The sequence below is a fragment of the Malaclemys terrapin genome, chromosome 7, assembly GCF_027887155.1.
Source record: "Malaclemys terrapin pileata isolate rMalTer1 chromosome 7, rMalTer1.hap1, whole genome shotgun sequence".
In the NCBI taxonomy this organism is placed as follows: domain Eukaryota; kingdom Metazoa; phylum Chordata; order Testudines; family Emydidae; genus Malaclemys; species Malaclemys terrapin.
Genome location: NC_071511.1, coordinates 126,724,504 through 126,745,720, shown reverse-complemented (window position 1 = coordinate 126,745,720; position 21,217 = coordinate 126,724,504). Strand labels below are relative to the sequence as shown.

The 21,217-nt window shown below is 67.3% G+C and overlaps 1 protein-coding gene across 1 annotated transcript in view; it reads left to right on the top strand.

The window, feature by feature from the left end:
- The window catches only part of SLIT1 (slit guidance ligand 1), a 139,264-nt gene extending 119,516 nt beyond the window's left edge, over positions 1 to 19,748 (top strand). Inside the window, exons 23-37 of the mRNA XM_054035641.1 lie at positions 3,044 to 3,115; positions 3,477 to 3,548; positions 5,104 to 5,175; positions 6,423 to 6,586; positions 10,115 to 10,239; positions 10,499 to 10,596; positions 13,185 to 13,324; positions 14,067 to 14,160; positions 14,824 to 14,958; positions 15,431 to 15,662; positions 16,046 to 16,176; positions 16,853 to 17,007; positions 17,292 to 17,580; positions 18,713 to 18,924; positions 19,410 to 19,748. Of these exons, the coding sequence (XP_053891616.1) occupies positions 3,044 to 3,115; positions 3,477 to 3,548; positions 5,104 to 5,175; positions 6,423 to 6,586; positions 10,115 to 10,239; positions 10,499 to 10,596; positions 13,185 to 13,324; positions 14,067 to 14,160; positions 14,824 to 14,958; positions 15,431 to 15,662; positions 16,046 to 16,176; positions 16,853 to 17,007; positions 17,292 to 17,580; positions 18,713 to 18,924; positions 19,410 to 19,648 (2,230 nt within the window). The 3' untranslated portion in view covers positions 19,649 to 19,748. The remainder of the gene's footprint in view (positions 1 to 3,043; positions 3,116 to 3,476; positions 3,549 to 5,103; positions 5,176 to 6,422; positions 6,587 to 10,114; positions 10,240 to 10,498; positions 10,597 to 13,184; positions 13,325 to 14,066; positions 14,161 to 14,823; positions 14,959 to 15,430; positions 15,663 to 16,045; positions 16,177 to 16,852; positions 17,008 to 17,291; positions 17,581 to 18,712; positions 18,925 to 19,409) is intronic.
- The last annotated feature ends 1,469 nt before the right edge of the window (positions 19,749 to 21,217 follow it).

Below are 21,217 nucleotides of genomic sequence, written 5' to 3'. Positions count from 1 at the left end.
CAGTAAGAACAGTCCCAGTTCATCACATCCTGGCCCCGGTGGCAGGGATCCTGTGGGCTGGGCTGGCTGAGACTCGAGCCGCGAAGGCCGGGCAGCGCGGGGGTGGGGGGAGCGAGCCGGCCACGCAACCTGGAGGCTGTGACAAAGCTGGGAGCGAGCCGGCCACGCAACCTGGAGGCTGTGACAAAGCTGGGATCAGCCCTCAGGGGCTCCTGGCTCCAACCTGCCGCTTCTCTGGCTGCGTGTGCGGAAGGTTTCCCAGCTGCTTCCCACGAGGGGCAGGGACCGCGGGGGCCCTTCCAGGCTCTGGCAGGGCGTGTGCTCTAGCAGGCCCAGTTTCTTCTGCTCATTCACCCCCAAATTCACCCCCTCTGCCCCGTCCCCTCCAACCTGTCCCTGTCCCTGTCCTTTCCCTGCCCTCGTCCCAGTCCCACATCCCGCTGCACTTCACTGTTCAGGGCACGGCCCAGCACTTCTGCAGAACAGCCCCCGGCGGCTCACGTTACGCACCCAGAAAACCAGGCACACGCCATTAGTGACTTGCCCAGCATCTCACAGGAACTCTGTGGCAGAGGCAGAGACAGCATTCGACTGCGTTAACCACGGACACTGAGCAATGGTGTAATCACAGACCAAGAGGGGGCCCTGGGGGCCAGGCGCTCGCCCAGGGCTTGGGCACCTCTGGCTCTGTCCCCTGCGCTGTGACCAGGAACGGGAACGGGGTGACTTGGGCCCCAGAGGCGAGTGTGGGCAGAGGGCAGGCAGAGGATGAATGCGGGACTGACCAGGGATCGGGGCCATGCTAGCAGTGGACGGAAAATGCGTCTGTACATGGGGGTGAACGAGGGTTGCACAGGCTCTGTTCTGGTGTTTCCTATCGACTCTGCAACTTTCATACTGTTCTTTTAACCCAGTTTTTAGCCCTGCCAGTCCCAGTCTCCTACCGCCCAACAGCCCCAGTCCTCTAGGGCCAGGCACACCAGCCGCCTTCCCCCGTCTCCTCCTGGCAGACAGCGTCTTTTTCTCCAGCCTCATTCTCAGAAATGGCTGAACTGGTTTGACTGAAACTTTCCCCGAAAATTCAGCCCGAGGCAGCCACCTGGCGAGGAAAGTTTCAGCCCACGTGGCTGAAGTTTGGGAAAGTTATAAACAACTGAGAATAAGGGCGTATCATGGGAAGTGTCGGGGAACCTTCCTGGTAGGTGGTGCTCCCAGCCCCTTGTCTGAGAAACCCCACTCCCTTCCCTTGGGAGAAACCCCCGTAATGCTTGTTCTCCGTCGCCGACCCTAGCCCCCCCTCAGGCCCCGGGATGAGCTTCTCACCCACTGGAGTCTTTGGTCGCGAAGAAGCTCGTAGCTGAGAACTAAAACTCGCTGGATTTGCCGGTGGACCACGGGCGCATTGCTCTGCCCCGAGATGCGAAGCCGCCAGACGGAGGAGCTGTGGGCAATGCACAGTGGCTGGAGCCCACTGCGAATCCAGCCCCTGGGTGCCCATGTGCTAACTCAGTGGTTTGCTGGTCAGAATCCCTCCCTGGGGCTGAGCCAGGAGCCGGCTGGGCTAATCACGCCATGCTGGGACCCCTTGCAAGCCACTCTTTACGACGAGTGGGTCAAATTCTGCCCGGGCCCCTGCCCCAGATAAGCCCTGACTTAGTGGTGCACAGGGCAATGCTTCAATGGTCCCATCCTGGGGTCCCTGGGGGCCTCCCCCCCACCCCCGTGCTGCAGTATCCTCACCCCCCCCCCCCCCATGCGGCAGGGCCTGGCTGTCATCCCCGCTGAGCTGAGACCCAGCCAGCCTACGGGACTCGCCCAGGGGCTCAAAGACTTTATGGCCAGAAGGGACCATTGTGGTCATCTGATCTGGCTTGCTGCACATCGCAGGGCCCACCTCACCCGCCCGCTCCTGAGATAGACCCCGACCACCAGCTGAGTCACGGACATCCTCAAATTGTGGATTAAAGACGTCAAGTTACACAGAATTCACCATTGACACTAGTTTAAACCTGAAGGCAAAACCCTCACCAGGGCCTCTGCCAATCTGACCAGGGGGGAAATTCCTTCCCGACCCCAATATGGTGACCAGACCCTGAGCGTGTGGGCAAGACCCAGCAGCCGGACACCTGGGAAAGAATTCACTGTGATAACTCAGAGCCCTCCCCGTCTAGCGGCCCATCACCGGCTACTAGCCGTCGCCGATTGGCCATTGTGGGCAGTCCCATCACACCATCCCCCCACATGTGGAGCCGATTCAGTGTTTTGCCCCCACGGCTCCCGTTGGGAGGCTGTTCCAGACCCTCATCCCTCTGGGGCTTAGAAACCTCATGTTGAGCCCAAACTTGTTGACGGACAGTTTGTCTCCATTTGTTCTTGTGGTAAGTCTGTGACGAAGCAGCGAACTACTTACCCAGCGGAGCAGCCCCACTCTCCTCTCTAGGGCAAGTGGAACCTGCATCACCCACCCCCGCCCCCTGCAAAAATCACACCAGGCCATAAAAAGCCACGACACTGGCTTAGCACCCGTCAGGGCGACCAGTACCTTTCCTTTGCCTCCTGGTGCCGGCATGGGGAAGTCACGTTTTCAAGCTTTGCTGTGCAACCCGGAGGGCTGGAAACTAGCGTTGCAAAGGGAACGCTCAGCTCAGCGCGTGACTCGGCCGCTGGGGCTTCACGAGAAACACCAGCGGCCAGGAGACTTGCCCGTGTCATGAGCATTGGCAGCACTTGTTAATCGAGTGGCACATGGTTAAACTGCCACAGGACACAGCTTCTGCCTGGAGCTGCCGGCACGCAGTGTCCCGGGACCCAATGGACGAGGGGAGCCCGCGGTGGCTGGCAGAGGAATCGCACCCCCTGTAAGGCACCCAGGGCTGTCCTAGACTGGTCACAGGGAGCGGCATCTCCTCCCAAACCACTGTTCCCCGGCCCCTCGGGCTGCACCCTCCTGGACGTCCTGCGCCCGCCGCGGTGTGTGAAACCAGGCTGGGGGAGGCCGAGAACCCAGCTCCAATTGACACCCTGCTGTGCTCCTGTCTTCCAGTGACCTGAGCAACAACAAGATCAGCTCCTTGAGCAACTCCTCCTTCACCAACATGAGCCAGCTCACCACCCTGTAAGTCCTGGGGCCGCGGGGAGGGGCTGCGGCTCCTGCCCCAGTGAGGGGCGGGCGAGCGAAAGCCAGGGGGTGCTGCAGACAATAGGCCGGGCTTGCTGCCGAGGCCTCTGGGCTGTGCAGTCCAGCGGCCGGTTCCTGTACCAAGAAGAACCGTGATTAGCAGCACCGCTAGAGGGCGCCCGAGAGGCTGTGTGCACGGGGTGCCGGGTCTCTGCCCGGGGCTGACTAGCGAGACGTCCCGTTAGGTGAATGGCGCGGGAGCGGCCCAGGGGAACCCCCCCGGGGCACCGGCCCCTCGCCGTGCGCGTGTCGGCGCTCAGGGGACGTGACCACGTGCTGCTCTCCTCTGCCTCCCCAGGATCCTCAGTTACAACGCCCTGCAGTGCATCCCCCCGCTGGCCTTCGAAGGGCTCCGGGCGCTCCGGCTGCTGTAAGTATGGGCCCAGGCCAGGGCGGTGCCCTGCCCTGCCCTGCTCACAGCCCTGCCCAGCTGGCACTTTGGAGAGGTGCTGAGCACCCACAGCTCCGGGGGGTGAGGTGCGCAGTGTGAGGACGTGTGTCCCGGCTCGGCTCTGCAGCAGGGGGCTGGGGAAGGTGCCGGGCGGACGCTGCGCAGTGCCAGGGGACGAGGGGCTGGGGAAGGTGCCAGGCGGACGCTGCGCAGTGCCAGGGGACGAGGGGCTGGGGAAGGTGCCAGGCAGAGGCTGCGCAGTGCCAGGGGACGGGGGGCTGGGGAAGGTGCCAGGCAGAGGCTGCGCAGTGCCAGGGGACGAGGGGCTGGGGAAGGTGCCGGGCGGACGCTGCGCAGTGCCAGGGGACGAGGGGCTGGGGAAGGTGCCAGGCAGAGGCTGCGCAGTACCAGGGGACGAGGGGCTGGGGAAGGTGCCAGGCAGAGGCTGCGCAGTGCCAGGGGACGAGGGGCTGGGGAAGGTGCCAGGCGGACGCTGCGCAGTGCCAGGGGACGAGGGGCTGGGGAAGGTGCCAGGCAGAGGCTGCGCAGTGCCAGGGGACGAGGGGCTGGGGAAGGTGCCAGGCAGAGGCTGCGCAGTGCCAGGGGACGAGGGGCTGGGGAAGGTGCCAGGCGGACGCTGCGCAGTGCCAGGGGACGAGGGGCTGGGGAAGGTGCCAGGCAGAGGCTGCGCAGTGCCAGGGGACGGGGGGCTGGGGAAGGTGCCGGGCGGACGCTGCGCAGTGCCAGGGGACGAGGGGCTGGGGAAGGTGCCAGGCAGACGCTGCGCAGTGCCAGGGGACGAGGGGCTGGGGAAGGTGCCAGGCAGAGGCTGCGCAGTGCCAGGGGACGAGGGGCTGGGGAAGGTGCCGGGCGGACGCTGCGCAGTGCCAGGGGACGAGGGGCTGGGGAAGGTGCCGGGCGGACGCTGCGCAGTGCCAGGGGACGGGGGGCTGGGGAAGGTGCCAGGCAGAGGCTGCGCAGTGCCAGGGGCCGGGGGGCTGGGGAAGGTGCCAGGCAGACGCTGCGCAGTGCCAGGGGACGGGGGGCTGGGGAAGGTGCCAGGCAGAGGCTGCGCAGTGCCAGGGGACGAGGGGCTGGGGAAGGTGCCAGGCGGACGCTGCGCAGTGCCAGGGGACGGGGGGCTGGGGAAGGTGCCGGGCGGACGCTGCGCAGTGCCAGGGGACGAGGGGCTGGGGAAGGTGCCGGGCGGACACTGCGCAGTGCCAGGGGACGAGGGGCTGGGGAAGGTGCCAGGCAGAGGCTGCGCAGTGCCAGGGGACAGTGGGTGGAGGCGGGTGAGCGGCGGGGCTGCTGCCATGAGCCCTGGGCTCCTGCTCCGCTGACTCCAGGTGGATGTAGCCCGAGCGTCTAAGCTGCCTGGGTGTTTCCCCGGGCCCCGCGCTGGGCGGGCGCGTGCCTGGCTCTGATGGAAATGCACAGGCTGCCCCGGTGGTGCACTCTGGCCCTGTGTTGGCATCAGCCTTGATCCCAAGCTGCCGGTGCCCTCTGGGCTCAGAGCCTCTTGTTCCCGCAGGTCTCTGCACGGCAACGACATCTCCAGCCTGCCAGAGGGCATCTTCGCCGACGTCACCTCCTTGTCCCACCTGTGAGTAGCTCCCTGCGCCCGGCTGCCCCGGGAAGGCCCCACGGTGCTGGGCTGGGCTCCCCGCAGAGCCCAGAGCTCACAGACGTACCCCAAAGGGCAGGAGACAGTCACTGCCAGGGGGCGGAGGGGGTCTTTCCTTCTGGGGTCAGCGGCGTCAGGCCACACCTGGGGCGGGTTCCAGCTTCTCTCTGCAGCCTGGCAGGCAAGACGTGGCCGAGGCCTTGACGTCACCGCTGCGTGAGCTGTGCCGCGAGTGCTGCCCCGGCTCTCTGGCCGCGTTACGCGGGGCTCTCAGCACGAGCTGGCTGGGGCAGGAACTTGAATGCCGCTGACGCGGGACCCAGTAAGTGCAGAGGGGACCCAGCTGCTCCGTGCTGCTGGCATACGCCAATCCCCCTGCGCTGTGGGGCCGTGCAGCTGCCCTCACTCCAGGTGACTCGGGACCAGCTCTCTGGCTCCAACGGCGGCTGGGATCCCCCGGCAAACCCCTGGCATCGGGAGCCTCTCTGTGGAATGACGCGGGCCAGTGCCCCGGCCTCTGGGGCCTTTCGAATTCCAGAGCTGGGCTCCCAGCCGGGGGGCGAGAGTGGGGTCTGCTCACCCCAAACACCCCTAGCAGCCCCCGCGCAGCTTCCCGCTGGTCCCCGGGGTGGCCGGGCATCCGCACTGCCCCGGGACCGCCAGCCCCTGATCAGGGCACCCGTCGGCTACAGGAGAGACCGCAGCAGGCGGGCAGCCAAGGGCCGAAACCCCCGGAAGTGCCTGGGCCTCACACGTCCTGATATGCCCTGGGGCACGGCCTGGCCAGCAGCCTCCGAGAGCTCTAGGAGGGGGGCCCCAGAGGGGGTGCTCAGGGAATGGCTCCCGGGAGCCGGGACTGTCTCCATCCCAGGGCACCTTGCAGCAGTCAGGGCCGAGCCGAGACAGGCAGGGACACCACTCGCCTGGCTCCAGGGAAGGGGGCACTCCCGCCTGCCCAGCCAGGGTTGGACCTGCTCCTGGCGCTGGATTTGTGGGAGCGGTGTGCCCCCTGGAGGAGGTGTCTTGGCACTGCACCCTTGTCTTCCCCACACCCGCGGGTGGTGAGAGAACCAGCAGCTCCCAGTGAGTGCCAGCCCTGGGCATTGGCCCTGCCAGCTTGGCCTCGCTCAGCCCAGGGGCTGCGAAGGGAGCAGGGCCCGGCGGGCTCATCCCGCCCAGGGGCCAGGTCTCGCTGACTGGCCTTTGCTCTTGTCTCCCCTGTGCAGCGCCATCGGGGCCAACCCCCTGTACTGCGACTGCCACCTGCGCTGGCTCTCGGGCTGGGTCAAAACAGGCTACAAGGAGCCCGGCATCGCCCGCTGCGCCGGCCCGCCCGACATGGAAGGCAAGCTGCTGCTCACCACCCCGGCCAAGAAGTTTGAGTGCCAAGGTGAGGGGCCCATTCAGCACCTGGTCACTGGGGGCTGCGCCTGGCGCGTGGGCACGGACAGGGTCCCATGGACTCTGACCCCTGCCCTGCCCTGGCAGCCATCCCCCGCAGTCTAATGTCAGAGCAGATGGGCCGGGTGGGGTTGCTGTGGGCAGGGGATCGTGTGCTGCAGTGGGTCACATGCAGGGCTGGGACCCAGGGGATCCTGAGCCCTATACCCAGCCCTGAGACCCCTTCTGGTTGCTGGGTGGACGTACTCCTGGCTGAGCCGGAGTCCAGCCCCGGTCCCTCAGCGTGCTGCTCTGGTGTTAATTCCCTGCCAGGTGGAAATGGGGTTTCCCTTCATTCTAGTTGGAATGGGTCTGGCTTCAGCTCCGGCTGCTGGCTCTGGCTCGGCCCTGCCCTAGCGTGTCAGGGCTCCCTGGCAATGCGGGGCCTGGCACAGGGGCTGTGCCGGGAAAGGTGCCTGGCTGCAGAAGGGCAGTTCTGCTCCCTGAGCAATGCCAGGGGCTGCCAGGGCCTGGCTCGAACTGTCTGTGACTCGCGACTCCTGGCCCACGCCGGCCAGGGGGTGAGTCTGACGGCTGCAGCCCCCCTTCGGTCCAGCCAGAGCAGACCCTCGGCGGGGAGAGGAGGACACTCCGTGGAGATGGGTAACACCGGGTCAGACCCTAGCAGGGCCCAGGACTGGCTGTAGCTAGTCACGGTGAGTAACCGCCCCCGGCACTGGCCACAGCGCGGTAGAACGCCCGGTGCCTCACCAGCGCCGGCAAACCCACCCTGAGTGCAGGCCGCTCCCCGGGGCTCTGCGGCAACGGAGCTAACTGGGCTTTGCACCTGCCGGGCTTGGGCTAACTCCAAACGCTGCCTTGTCCTATACCCGCAAGAGGCACCAGTTCGGGCCACGCTCTCCAATCAGGAGCAGATATTTAAAGGGGCGACAGGTGGGGGCGGAGCCGGAATTCCAGCAGCACGTGAGACCCCAGGCCCCAGGAGCTGAGCCAGATACTGGAGACCAGGACAAGACCTGCACGGGGGGCAGGTTGTCCCCCAGCGGCTGCACCGGCCCGTCAGAGACCAGCCACGGCAGGAGCTGGGCTTGGGGCCGATCTGGCCGTTGCCCCGAGACCACAGAGGGGCCCTTTGGGGTCGGTCAGCAGCCAAGTGTCTGAGAAATGACCCCCCCTCACTAGGCCAGGAACCCCCCCTCGCGGCTTACGGGGGAGACGAGCCCATTTTAACCCCTCGGCCCTGGAGCCGGCCCACACTGCACTGACCAAACAGGGCTTGAAGGAAAAGAGCCGGAAGGAAACCCAGCGCGGCAGCTGCCGCTGGGCAGGCCTGGAGATGAGACAGCCCCCGCCAGGCATGGGCCCTGCTTCAGCCCGGCGGGTCAGCGCTGCCCAGGGTTGGCAGGGATGGAAACGGAGCCTCTCAGCCTAGCCAGAGCTCCCGTTCGATGGGCTCCAGGCTCGGTGTGGACGTGCTAGTGGCTGGGGGCCATTGCAAACGAGAACCCCACAAACCGGCCTTGGCACACGGGGACTGGGGCAGGAGCTGGATGGCTGGTCGGTCCCCAAACGTGACTGACCAGAGGATCGGCCTGGGGCGGGAGTCTTGCCAGTGGGGGCCCGCGGGGAGGGGTTCTTGGCCCAACACTGTGTAACGTCTGTATCAGTGACCCACAAACACGGTCACTAGCCCAGGTGTGCGGTGACTTGGCGAGCTGGGATCCCAGGGGAGCAACACAACGCTCAGAGGGGTCGATACCCTGAGCGCTGAGGAAAGGAAAGGCTAAAAACTGGGCGTGTTCAGGCTGGAGACAAGACTGGGGGGGACCTCACAGCCTACAACCATGCGCAGGGCTGTTCTAAAGGGACAGGGATCAGTTCCCCATGTCCACTGCAGGCCGGACAAGCAGCAATGGACTTAACCTGCAGCCGGGGATTTCGGTTTGGGATTTGGAAAACGAACGCTATGGGCAACGATGCTCTGGGCCTGCTCCCAAGGGAGGATGTGGGATCCCCATCATGGGGTTTTAAGGCAGGTTAGACACACGCCTGGCAGGGCTGGTCTAGGTGACTTGGCCTCGCTGCCCTCAAGGTCCCGAGAGGTCTGTGACTCTGTGTCTGCGTTTCATACGGCTCTGTAACGCCACAGCTGGGCACAAAGTCTCGGCCCTACTCACCCGGTGGGGGACTCCGTCCTGGGAAGCAGTGACGCTGAAAAAGACAAGGGTCAGGGTGGACCATCAGCTGAACAGGATCTCCCAGTGTGAGGCCAGAAGGGCCAGTGCGACCCTGGGCTGCATGAACAGGGCACTCGAGAAGGAGCAGAGAGGTTATTTTCCCTCTGGATTTGGCCCTGGTGCGACCGCTGCTTGGATCCTGTGGCCAGTTCTGGTGTCCACAGTGCAAGAGGGATGCTGATAGATTGGAGGGGTCAGAGAAGAGCCACGGGAATGATTAAAGGATTAGAAAACCCGCCTGATAGTGACAGGCCAAGGAGCTCGATTTCTTCATCTTAACAAGGAGATGGCTAAGGGGTGACCCGATCCCAGTCTGCAGCACCTGCCTGGGGAGCAGGTATTTAACCCCGGGCGCTGCAGTCCAGCCGAGGAAGGTCTCACACGGGCCAGTGGCTGGACGTTGAGGCTAGACGCGCAGACGGGAAACGCGGCGGTTCTTTACCAGTGAGGGTAACTAGCCACCAGAACGCGTTACCCAGCTCGGGCGGATTCTCCATCGCTGGCCATGGGCGGTTCTCGAAACGCTCTGGCCTGGTGCAGAGCGCAATGACTACAGGGCCATCGCGTGGCTCGTGCTGTGCAGAGCGCAGACGAGATGATCACAGGGCTCCCGGCCAGGGATTCTCTGAGTCTGGTTCAGGGGCTGGAAACCTGCCACAGGGTGAGAGGCTGCTGGAGCTCCGGCTGCTCAGTGTCTGATGGCGGGGGGGGCTTGATCCTGGTCTGTAAGTGTCGCCCTGGGGAGGAGAAGTTTGGCTAGGGACAGCCCTGCCGCCGACCATTTAACAGGGAGGGTAATTAACCATTGGCCCCGCCCAGGGCCTGGGGCGGGTTCTCCGTCACTGGAGGCTTTTCATCGGTCAGCTTGCTCTGAACCAGTTCCAGGAGCTCAGGGCTGGACCAAGGGGCCTTGGGGAGGGGCCCTGGCCTGGGTTGTGCTGGCGGTCAGACTGGGCAATCAGACTGGCCTTAGGCCCTTGCTCCGGCCCATTGCAGCCGGCGGTTGAGTGCGGGGACCTGCCCAGCTGTGCTCCAGGGACGGTCATGCTGCGCTCGGCGCCGGCTGCCTGGCCCGGTGATCGAACACCTCCCTGCCTAGCCCAGCCGTGCTGCAGTGGCTGGCTCCTGGCTTAGCCGGCCCTGGGAGCACGGCCCCAAGGCCAAAGCGCCCTGGCCCAAACGGCGGCTGCGCCTGCTGCCAGCACCTGCCCCCCGCACGGTCACGCTGCCAGTGGGTCCAGGGACCCTCCCTCGTTACTGTCGGGACCTTCCCCTGCCAGGTCCGCCGGCCCTGAGCATCCAGGCCAAGTGTGACCCCTGCCTCTCCAGCCCGTGCCAGAACCAAGGCACCTGCCACAGTGACCCGCTGGCCGCCTACCGCTGCACCTGCCCCAGCGGGTACAAGGTGAGCAGGGGGCGGGGTCTCCTGGGCGGGTGCACGGGGCTTTCGTTCGCTGTCACAGCTTCCCGCTGCATGGCATGGGCAGCAAGAAGTGAGCAGGAGCCCAGGGCTCTGCCAACAGCCCAAATCGGGGGGGGGGCACTTGTACCCACTGCCTGCGGGCTCAGCTGCTGCCCCCCGATCCTGGCAGCGGGGGACGGGACAGGGACCTCGCGGCCTGTGCTGTGTGACCAGCTCCTAGCTTTGAGCTCTCTGTCCCCAGGGCAAAGACTGCGAGGAGCCCGTGGACAGCTGCTCCAGTAGTCCCTGCGCCAACGGCGGGACCTGCCAGCCCCCGGAGCGGGAGGGGACCGGGTTCACGTGAGTGCGAGCGTGGGGGGTTACGGCTGTGGGACCCCTGAAGGTGGGGCACCAGGGGACGGTGCTGGGCGCCCACGCAGGGCCGGGTGGTGCCCAGCCCAGGGTCGTGTGACGCTGCACCGTGGCTCCCAGGGTGGATCTGGGGCCGGCGTGGCTGGGGTTCCCGGCTCCCCTCCCCACGCACACTGCCCCGGGCCGGAGCAGACCGTCTGGAGACCTGCCGCGGGACGGCTCAGTGCAGCGGGGATGGTCTGTGCAGCCGGCTCCCAGGGCGCGTCCCCTAGAGCTGCAATCGGAGTCTCTCCAAGGGGCTGCGAGCACTTGGCAAGCCGCAGGGCCCCGCTGGGAGCAAGGGGAAGACTTTGCATTTAACCACCTGCAGCTGGGCGGGCGCGTGTGCGCATGGGCTGCGCCGGCAGCGTGAGACCTGGGCCCAGCGGCCTTGTCCAAGCTCACAGAGTCCATCCGGGGGCCTGGGATCCTGCGGACTGGCTGGGGGGGCGGGAGCGGGGAGATGCTGAAGAAGGCACAGCGAGGAACTGGGAGGTCATGATGCAGCCCCTGGGGCCATGTGGCAGGGAGACTGGGTGCCCCCCCTCTCCCGTCCCTGCATCTGCTCTGCTCCGTGTCAAGCGGCCCCTCTCCGTCCCTCAGACAGGAGCCCCCCATGCCGCCGGGCCCAGCTGCTCGCCCTGTTCCCCCGTCGATGAGAGCGGGGATTAGGGAGCTGAGTGCCGGGGCAGGTGCCCAGGCGTGATTCCCTTTGAGCTCCTGAGTCCAAGCAGGTCTGTGTGCCAGGCCAGTCCCTGCGGGCGGGGGCCAAGCCGGGCACAGGAGCCAGCCCTGGGGGCGAGGGTCACACACTCCCCATGGGAAGCTGGAGGCCACATGGTCTCTTCCCGCACCCCAGAGAAACGCCCTGTCACTCACTGCGGAGCCAGCCCTGCCCCCATGTGCCCACCCCCCCGGACACCAGTGCCCACGCTGTATGGCCTCAGCCCGTCACCACGGCAACCCAGCCTCCGCGCCAGCCAACCTGGCCCTTGGGGGTTTGCAGAGCTCACCAAGCAGGCGCTGAGCCGGGGCTGCCGGAGGCTCCAGGCACGGCCAGCCAAGGGGGAGGGGCCCAGGGCCCACACCAAATCCTTTGTGTCAGCCAGCCACTCCTAGCCTTGTTTGCACACACACGTGCAACACGCACATGCATGTTGCACCCATCTACACACGTGTAGTGCGTGCACACACCAGCAACACGCACAGGCATGTTCACGTGCACACGCACTCACACGCACACACCGTGCACGTGCACACGCACTTGCATGCACACACGGTGCACACACACATTCACACACACATGGTGCACATGCACACACACGCTGTGCACTTACACACGCACTCACATGCACACACTGTGCACTCACACACACATTGCACATGCACATGCACTAACGCACATGCATGTGCACTTGCACACGCACACACTGTGCACTTAAAAAGCAACAGAGGGTCCTGTGGCACCTTTAAGACTAAGGCCTTGGCTACACTGGCAATTCACAGCGCTGCACTTGCTGCGCTCAGGGGTGTGAAAAAACACCCCACCTGAGCACAGCAAGTGCAGCGCTGTAAAGCACCAGTGTAATCAGCACCTGCAGCGCTGCACGCTCGCTCGCAGCGCTGCGAGTTATTCCCCTTGGAGAGGTGGAGTACTTGCAGCGCTGCGGCGTGTGAATCCGCGAGTGTAGCCAAGGCCTAACAGAAGTATTGGGAGCATAAGCTTTCGTGGGTCAGAACCTCACTTCTTCAGATGCAAGTAATGGAAATCTCCAGAGGCCGGTATAAATCAGTCTGGAGATAACGAGGTTAGTTCAATCAGGGAGGGTGAGGTGCTCTGCTAGCAGTTGAGGTGTGAGCACCAAGGGAGGAGAAACTGCTTCTGTAGTTGGATAGCCATTCACAGTCTTTGTTTAATCCTGATCTGATGGTGTCAAATTTGCAAATGAACTGGAGCTCAGCAGTTTCTCTTTGGAGTCTGGTCCTGAAGTTTTTTGGCTGTAAGATGGCAACCTTTACATCTGCTATTGTGTGGCCAGGGAGGTTGAAGTGTTCTCCTACGGGTTTTTGTATGTTGCCATTCCTGATATCTGACTTGTGTCCATTTATCCTCTTGCGTAGTGACTGTCCAGTTTGGCCAATGTACATAGCAGAGGGGCATTGCTGGCACATGATGGCATATATAACATTGGTGGACGTGCAGGTGAATGAGCCGGTGATGTTGTAGCTGATCTGGTTAGGACCAGTGATGGTGTTGCTGGTGTAGATATGTGGGCAGAGTAGGCATCGAGGTTTGTTGCATGGGTTGGTTCCTGAGTTAGAGTTGTTATGGTGCGGTGTGTGGGTCAAAGGCAGCCGTGTCTGCAAAGGGTGCAGGCTGCCTTGGACAGGAGGTGCTGCCCGGTGCTTCACTCGCTCCACTGATATGTGTGTATGTGTGTGTGCGCGCGCTGTTCTATGCCGGGCTAGCCGTGGGGCTAGCCGGGCGGCTGGGACTGTGGTGTTACCTGTGGGTTGTTTTCCTCCCTGCCTGCCAGGTGCCTTTGTGCAGCAGGATTCGAGGGGCCGACCTGCAGCGCCATCACCGACGCCTGCCAGGACCAGGCCTGTGCCAACGGGGGCACCTGCATGCCTGGGCTCGGAAACGGCACCTGTCTGTGCCAGCCCCACTACACAGGTAAGGGGCCGGGCAGCCTCCAGGCCGCCAGGGCACAGCCCACCTGGGAATCGGCCTCCGAGGTCCCCAGCTGGGCACTGTCTGGGTGGAAGGTCCGGAGCCCCTCCCCCAGGAGGAGAACGCTCTGCCTGGCCCCGTACACATCTGTCTGTCTGTCTGCCCCCCGCAGCCAGCCGTGCCTCTCCCGCCCGCTCACCTGAGCTAGGCTGAGCACCCAGCAGCTGGAGCCGACAGGCAGCCGCTGGCCCTGCCGCTGGTCAGTTGCTGACGTCCGGTGTCCCAGCCCATGCCTGTGGGAGCCGGGCGCAGGCCCCGGGCTGGGTCCCGCTGCTCGTGCCAGAGATGCTCCGGCTAGCACAGGCCAGGCCTCCGTGCAGCACCATGCGCCCTGGCAGCATCTCCCTGCCCTGGAGCCGAATGGGCAAGGTGGGGCAAGGAGGCCTGGCTGGGCACCAGGGGGAACTGCCTGGAGAGCACGTGGCCTGGGGACCGTCTCTGCCAGGCTGCGGTGCCCTGTGCCCATCGCCCGCACAGACCCATCCGCATGCGCCCCGTGGCCGTGGGGACAGCGCCCAGGCCCCAGCGGTGACGCAGGGGCCCTGGCTGCCCTTCCTTCCGTCTCGCTGAGCCGGGGCCCCGGGGGAGCAGGAAGGGGCCATGCTGGCACTGCCCACCCCAGCAACGCTGGGAGCAGAGGGCTGCTGCTGCCCGCTGAGCCTGGCCTCTTCCCTCCCTTGTCCAGGACGGGCCTGCGAGGAGCTGCTGGATCTCTGCTCCGTGGAGCTCAGCCCCTGCCCGCACGGTGCCCAGTGCGTCATCACTGCCGCGGGGCCCCGGTGAGTACCCGCCCACGAAGAGTTAACCCCCCGTTCCCTGCCCGTGTGGCTGGGCCCAGGGCACCTGGGGCTGCCCCAGACATGTCACAGTCGTGGGCACGAGCCCAGAGACCCCCAGGCATGGGGGCAGGGCAGTGTCTGAATTGGGACCCCGCTCGCCATTGTGCTGGGGCTGCCCGCCGGGCCGCAGAGGGCAGCGCTGGGGCTGGGGCACCGGCTGCTTAGAGGGGCAGAGCCATGAGTCACGGACCCGCAGCCGGGGGACACCTGGGTGCCGAGTGCCTTTGGGCTGCAGGGGCCGGTGGATCTCTGGGCCCTGCCCGGAGCGGGGCTGTGGGATCTCTGGGCTCTGCCCGGAGCGGGGCTGCGGGGGCCGGTGGATCTCTGGGCCCTGCCCGGAGCTGGGCTGTGGGATCTCTGGGCTCTGCCCGGAGCTGGGCTGCGGGGGCCGGTGGATCTCTGGGCCCTGCCCGGAGCTGGGCTGTGGGATCTCTGGGCCCTGCCCGGAGCTGGGCTGCGGGGGCCGGTGGATCTCTGGGCTCGTCGGAGCCGCACGAGGCACCTTCCCTCAGGCTCGTTTCCGGGGGAGCAGCCGCCCCCTTGCCGTGGCGGGACGTGGCCCTGTGGCCATGGCGGCTCTGAGCAAGGTGCCCCTCCCCCCAGGTGTGAGTGTGCCCCCGGCTACGGGGGGGACAACTGCAGCCTGGACCCTGGCTGCCGGGACCACCGCTGCCAGCACGGCGCCCAGTGCCAGGCCGAGGGGAGCGGCTACTCCTGCCTCTGCACACAGGGCTACAGGTGAGGCCGGCAGAGCCGCGTGGCACCTGGGGAGAGGGGGCTGCCCGCCCTGGGCGTGGGGCGTGGGATGCACAGCGCCGCTAGGCGGGTACCCAGTGGTCTCCCCCAGCACACGGCCGGGCGGGGCCCAGCATGGGCCATGCAGCTGGAGGTGAGGGGCGTCGGGGGGCTGCGAGCGGGCGCCGGGCTCCTCCTCAGGCACCAGAGGCAGACGGAGGCGCCTCGTGGTCCAGGGAGTCTGGTTCTGCGGCCAAGGGGGGCCCAGAGCCTGGCCTAGCCTTGCTCTTTGGGGTTCGCTGCGGGGGGGCCATCGCCCTCAGCACCCAGAGCCCCCTGCACCTGCTGTGTGGCGGCCGAGCCGGGCCCAGCCTGGTGCTCCAGCCCCTGTTCCGGGAGGGGACCGGCTGCCCTGACCCCAGCCCGGGGCGCACGGGCTCCTCTCACCACAGTGCCGGCCGGTCCCTCTCCCCAGCGGGCAGCTGTGTGAGATGCCGCCTCGCGCCCAGCCCAGTCTCTGCGCGCGGGCCGAGTGCCAGAACGGGGCTGACTGCGTGGAGCTGGGCACCCGGGCCGTGTGCCGCTGCCCCCCCGGCTTCGGGGGCCCCAAGTGCGAGAAGCTGCTGAGCGTCAACTTTGTGGACCGGGACACGTACCTGCAATTCACCGACCTGCACAACTGGCCGCGGGCCAACATCACGCTGCAGGTACCGGCCCTGTGCCGGCCCTGCCACGCCCTGCCCGGGCTGCCCCTGGGGCTGTGGCAGGGCTGGCACGTGGGGTGAGCAGGGGCAGCGTGTCCCCAGGCCCTGCCAGGAGGGGAGGCTGAGGGCTGGAGGGAGGTGGGGGTCTGGGAGGCAGGGCTGGGTGCCAGGGGGCAGAACTGGGTGCAGGGAGGCGGGTCTGGGTGCCGGGGGAGGCGGTGAGGCGGGGCTGAGTGCAGGTGGGGTGCAGGGAGGCGGGGCTGGGGGGCGGGGCTGGGGGCAGGGCTGGGGGCAGAGAGGCGGGTGCCGTGCGGGGATGCCGGGGATCTGCCCGGGCTGGCTGCTGGGCCGTGGCACCTGATCTAACCCCCACCTCCCATCTCCAGGTCTCCACGGCCGAGGACAACGGGATCCTGCTGTACAACGGGGATCGGGACCACATGGCTGTGGAGCTGTACCAGGGCCACGTGCGGGTCAGCTACGACCCCGGCAGCTACCCCAGCTCGGCCATCTACAGGTACTGCCCCCTCCCTGCCAGCCGCGGTGCTGGGGGGGGCAGCCCCATAGGGGGCAGCCAGAGGGGCCAGCTCCTCTCAGTGCGTCTAAGAGCCCCCCGCCCCTCCTGTCCCCACCCCTGCCAGAGCCGTATCCATGATGCAGGGCCTGGGGCAGAGCCTGGTGTAACCTGGTGCACACCGCGCCCCTCTCCCTGCCCGGCCACAGGCACGCACGGCCCAGCACAGCCCCCTGCCCCCCTGCGCCGGGCCTCCAGCTGTGTCCCATGGGCTGGCCGGAGAGCCTGGCCCATCCCCGGAGGGATCGGCCAGGTGTGGCACTGTCCTGCCTGCCCACAGCGCGGCTGGCTGGAGTGGCACTGATGGGGCGCAGCCTGGCATCGGGGCCCCAGTGTAGACAAGTCAGTGCCCCCCAGCTCAGTGTCACCACGCCCCTGACGGCGGTGCCAGCCCTGAGCCTTGTGGGGGAGGAGCCGCTCCCTGAACCCCAGTCTGTGCACTGGGATAGCACGCTCCCCGCCTCTCCCCCCGGGGCCTGGGCACAGCCCCCCCATGACAGACACTGAGTGGGGCAGCTGGGGGGGCAGGAGCGGGGGGGGGCTGGCCTGGGCAGCCGGGGAGGGGGGGGGCGGGCACTTGGCTCAGTCACTAACCCTGGGGCCTGGGCCCTGCCCCCAGCGCCGAGACCATCAACGACGGGCAGTTCCACACGGTGGAGCTGGTGACCTTCGAGCAGATGGTGAATCTCTCCATCGACGGCGGCAGCCCCATGACCATGGACAGCTTCGGCAAGCCCCACACGCTGACCAGCGAGGCGCCGCTCTACGTGGGAGGTGGGTCCCGGAGCTTGGGGGAGGGTTCCCGGGGCTGCCCGGGGGGCTAGGAGCCGTTGGGGAGGCTGGCACAAGGGGCTTGGCAGGGGGCAGGCCCAGGCTCGCGGGGGGGAGGCGTTGCTGGGCCCAGGAGAGAGGGGATGCCGGCGCTCGGATCTCTGTGCGCTGTGGGGAGTCCGCGCCGGGGAGCAGGGCGCGTGTCCCTGGCTGCCTGTGGGGCGACGGGGTGGGGGCTGGGTGCCCCATGCGCCCGCCTCACGCCCGCCCCGCCCGCTCTCTGCCAGGCATGCCGGTGGACGTGAACTCGGCCGCCTTCCGCCTCTGGCAGATCCTCAACGGCACCGGCTTCCACGGCTGCATCCGCAACCTCTACATCAACCACGAGCTGCAGGACTTCACCAAGACCCAGATGAAGCCGGGGGTGGTGCCGGGCTGCGAGCCCTGCCGCAAACTGTACTGCCTGCATGGCCTATGCCAGCCCGACGCCGCCCACGGCCCCGTCTGCCACTGCGAGCCGGGCTGGGCAGGGCCGCACTGCGACCAGCAGGGCCACAGCCCCTGCCAGGGCCACAAGTGAGTGGGGGCCAGCCCCGTCCCCTCGCGACCCCAGCCGCAAAGCAGGGACCCAGCTGGGGCCCTGGGGTCTCAGCACACAGGCCCCTGCAGGACCCAGGGCTTAAACCCCACGTCAGGGTCAGCAGCAAATCAGTTCGGTCCTGTCTGCATCTCAAACCACCATGGAGAGGGGCACAGGGCGGCCACGGACTGCAATAGCCAGGGAGAGGGTTATGGGGCACCAGCAGAGCTGGGGGGCAGGGCTGGGCTGGCAGGGGCTGCGGGTCGGGAATGAGGGGCACCGGCAGAGCTGGGGGGGGGCAGGGCTGGGCTGGCAGGGGCTGTGGGTCGGGAATGAGGGGCACCGGCAGAGCTGGTGGGGGGCAGGGCTGGGTTGGCAGGGGGCTGTGGGTCGGGAGTGAGGGGCACCGGCAGAGCTGGGGGGGCAGGGCTGGGCTGGCAGGGGCTGCGGGTCGGGAGTGAGGGGCACCGGCAGAGCTGGGGGGGGGGCAGGGCTGGGCTAGCAGGGGCTGCGGGTCGGGAGTGAGGGGCACCGGCAGAGCTGGGGGGGCAGGGCTGGGCTGGCAGGGGCTGCAGGTCGGGAGTGAGGGGCAACGGCAGAGCTGGGGGGGGGCAGGGCTGGGTTGGCAGGGGCTGTGGGTCAGGAGTGAGGGGCACTGGCAGAGCTGGGGGGGAGGGGAATGAGCAGCGTATGGGGCAGCGGGTGCATGCTGTGTATGTGCCGCGCTCCCGCTGGTGCTGCCAGGTGCTCCCTTGCATGGGCCCCGAGGCCACGTGCAGCCAATGACAGGCCTGGCCGAGGCTGGGCAGCACGGACCCGGGGGGCTGAGTCCGAGCTGGGCCCGGCAGGACCGTTGCCGGGGAAGGAGCAGGCTGGGAGTAGCCGGCGTAGCCAGCTCGGATGTGCTGAGTCACTGGGGGTGATGTGCCAGGGTTGGTACCACGGCGGGGGTTTGGCCTCACAGCCACTGCTGCCAGGGGCTGCTCCGCGGGCGCTGTCCCGGCGGGTCGCTGAGGCCGTGATGGGCTGCCTGGGTCATGGCTAAACCCCTGGGACAAGGCCCCTGGCAGACAGTAGTGCCCCCGGCGCCCCACGGCCCTGCCCAGGTTCGTCTCTCTGCTCCCACAGGTGTGTCCATGGGGACTGCGTGCCCCTCGATGCCCTCTCCTACAGCTGCCAGTGCCGCGATGGGTACCGCGGCGCCCTGTGCAGCCAGCCGGGCGAGCTCGACAACCCCTGCAAGAGCCTGCCTTGCATGCACGGGCACTGCCAGGTCTCGGCCCGGGGGGAGGCGTCCTGCGAGTGCCAGAGCGGCTACGCCGGCCAGCTGTGTGACCAAGGTCAGAGCCCTGCCTGCCCTGGGCCCCCAGTGCCCCTGCCCCGACACGCCCAGAGCTGGGCCCTGTTGCCCAGGTGGCTCCGGGGAGCCCCGGGCGTGGCTGGGACAGCAGAGCCCCACGGACAAGCCGCCCGCTGAGAGGGGCCCAGGGCCACAACGGAGCCAGTGGCCCGGTGGCTCCCTGGCGTAGCACTGCTGCCCGCGGTGAGTCTGGCCCCACGTCCCTGGAGCAGGGCTCCCGGTGGCATTTGCTGCTGGCAGTTTGGTGCTAGCTCCCGCCTCGTAGTCTCCTCCCCAGGACGCGCTCAGCCCCCTGCCCCCGGGCTGGGCCTAGGCAAAGGGTCTCACAGCCAGGGCTGGCCCCAGAGTGTCCGGACGCCAGCGCGCCCAGGGCCGGGGCCTCGCCCGTGTGCAGGCTCCTTGGCGAGCGCTCAGCCCACGCCGTGCACCCGGGAGCTGACTGTCTCTCTCCTTCTGGCCCTGCAGAGTCGGAGTGCCGGGGCGAGCCGGTGCGGGAGCACCCCCAGGTGCAGCGGGGCTATGCCATCTGCCAGACCACGCGCCCCGTCTCCTGGGTGGAGTGCCGGGGCTCCTGCCAGGGCCAGGGCTGCTGCACGGGGCTGCGCCTCAAGCGGAGGAAGTTCACCTTCGAGTGCAGCGACGGCTCCTCCTTCGTGGAGGAGGTGGAGAAGGCCAGCAAGTGCGGCTGCGCCCGGTGCATATAGCAGCCGGCGGCGGGAGGCGGCAGAGCCGGGGCCCGCCGAGGAGAACGCCGCTAGAGACAGAGGGGCGGAGCTGCTGGAGGCACCACCCATGAGCCAGGACTCCCAAAGCCCGTGTCGCTGTCCGAGCAGGCCCCGCCGGCCGCCCTGGAGCAGGGGCTGCCGCGTGCCGCGAGCCACCACAGGACACCCGTGTAGAGAGGGAGGGTTTTTTAAAACTGCAGCTCCCCAAATGTATTTATAGTGGGTGGGGACACGGGGAGCAGGCCCAGCCCCCGCCCTGTGTTTGCTTTCTCCGCTTTGTACAGCCCCAGACCCGCTCTGGCCCACCCCCGCTCCCAGCCTGCGTAAATTCCCGTGGGACGGGCTGCCAGGTCGGCCGAGGGGCCGGGGCGGGGGGGCGGGGGGCTCTGAGCCTGCTGCCTTTGCCCACGGGTGGCTGGACGCGCCTGGCTCAGCGGCCAGGCCAGTCCCGGCAGTGTGACGTTTGCGATAACAGCAGCAATGTCGGTTCGTGGGCAACGCAGGCGCCGTGGTGGCCAGAGACCTGGGCTCCCCCCGCCCCCCTCGCCATGGGAGTGTTGAGTCCTGCGCTGTCCACAGGGCATGAGCCACCCCTGTGCCAGGGTCAGTGTTTGGACTGGAGGCCTGGCCACGTGCCCCAGGCAAACGCAGGGCGGCCGTGACGCTGGGCTGTGGGCGTAGCAGTGTTGGGCTGGCCACAGGCAGCTCTGCCACCCGCTCCCCTCGGCTGGCACCAGCGGGCCTGGCTCAGGGCAGGGGTGCCCGTGGCTGCTGGAGCTGCAGCCCCTCCCCGGGCCGGGGCCGAGTACCAAAGGAGCGTCTGCGTCGGCCGCTGGCTGCCACGGGGCGGGGGGGCGGGGGGCGTGCCCCTCAGCTGCTGCAGGCTGGGTGTCGTTCCCCCGCCCGCAGTTAACACAGGGCCGTGTCACTGCCCTAGTGTTTGTGTGCCATGGGCTGGGGGCAGTGAATGGTTGGACAGCTGGGCTATTTAACCCCCCCCCTCCCCTGAGCCAGGCTATGCCAGTGCAGGGCCCTGCATGCTGCCGGGGGGGGGTATGTGTGTATGTGGAGGGAATTGGCCTGTAGGCCCAACCCCACACTGCCCTGCTCCCCATTGGAATAGGGCACTCGAAAAACCAGGGGGCCTCCCCGTGGCTGGGGGCCCAGCAGCTAAGTGCGTGTGAGGCCCAGGCCGGGGCGCCCCGCATGAGGCTGGTGGCACCAGCTGGCGCAGTGTGGAGGCCCGGTTGAGTCCTGCTCTGGGGTGGGCAGGAAGCAGCCCCATGGCGCTCTGGGGTGGAGCCAGGGATGCGTTCAGGGGGTTGGGGTGCGGGGGGGGAGTGAGGGCTCTGGGCTGGGGGTGCAGGTTCCAGGGTGGGACCAGAAATAAGGAGTGTGGGAGGGAGCTCCGGGCTTGGGAAGGTGAGAGCTCAGGCTGGGTATGTAGAAGTGGGGTGGGACTGGGACCGAGGGGTTTAGAGGGTGGGAGGGGGATCAGGGCAGGGGGTTGTGGTGCAGGGGGTGGCTCACGGGTGCAGGCTCCAGGCG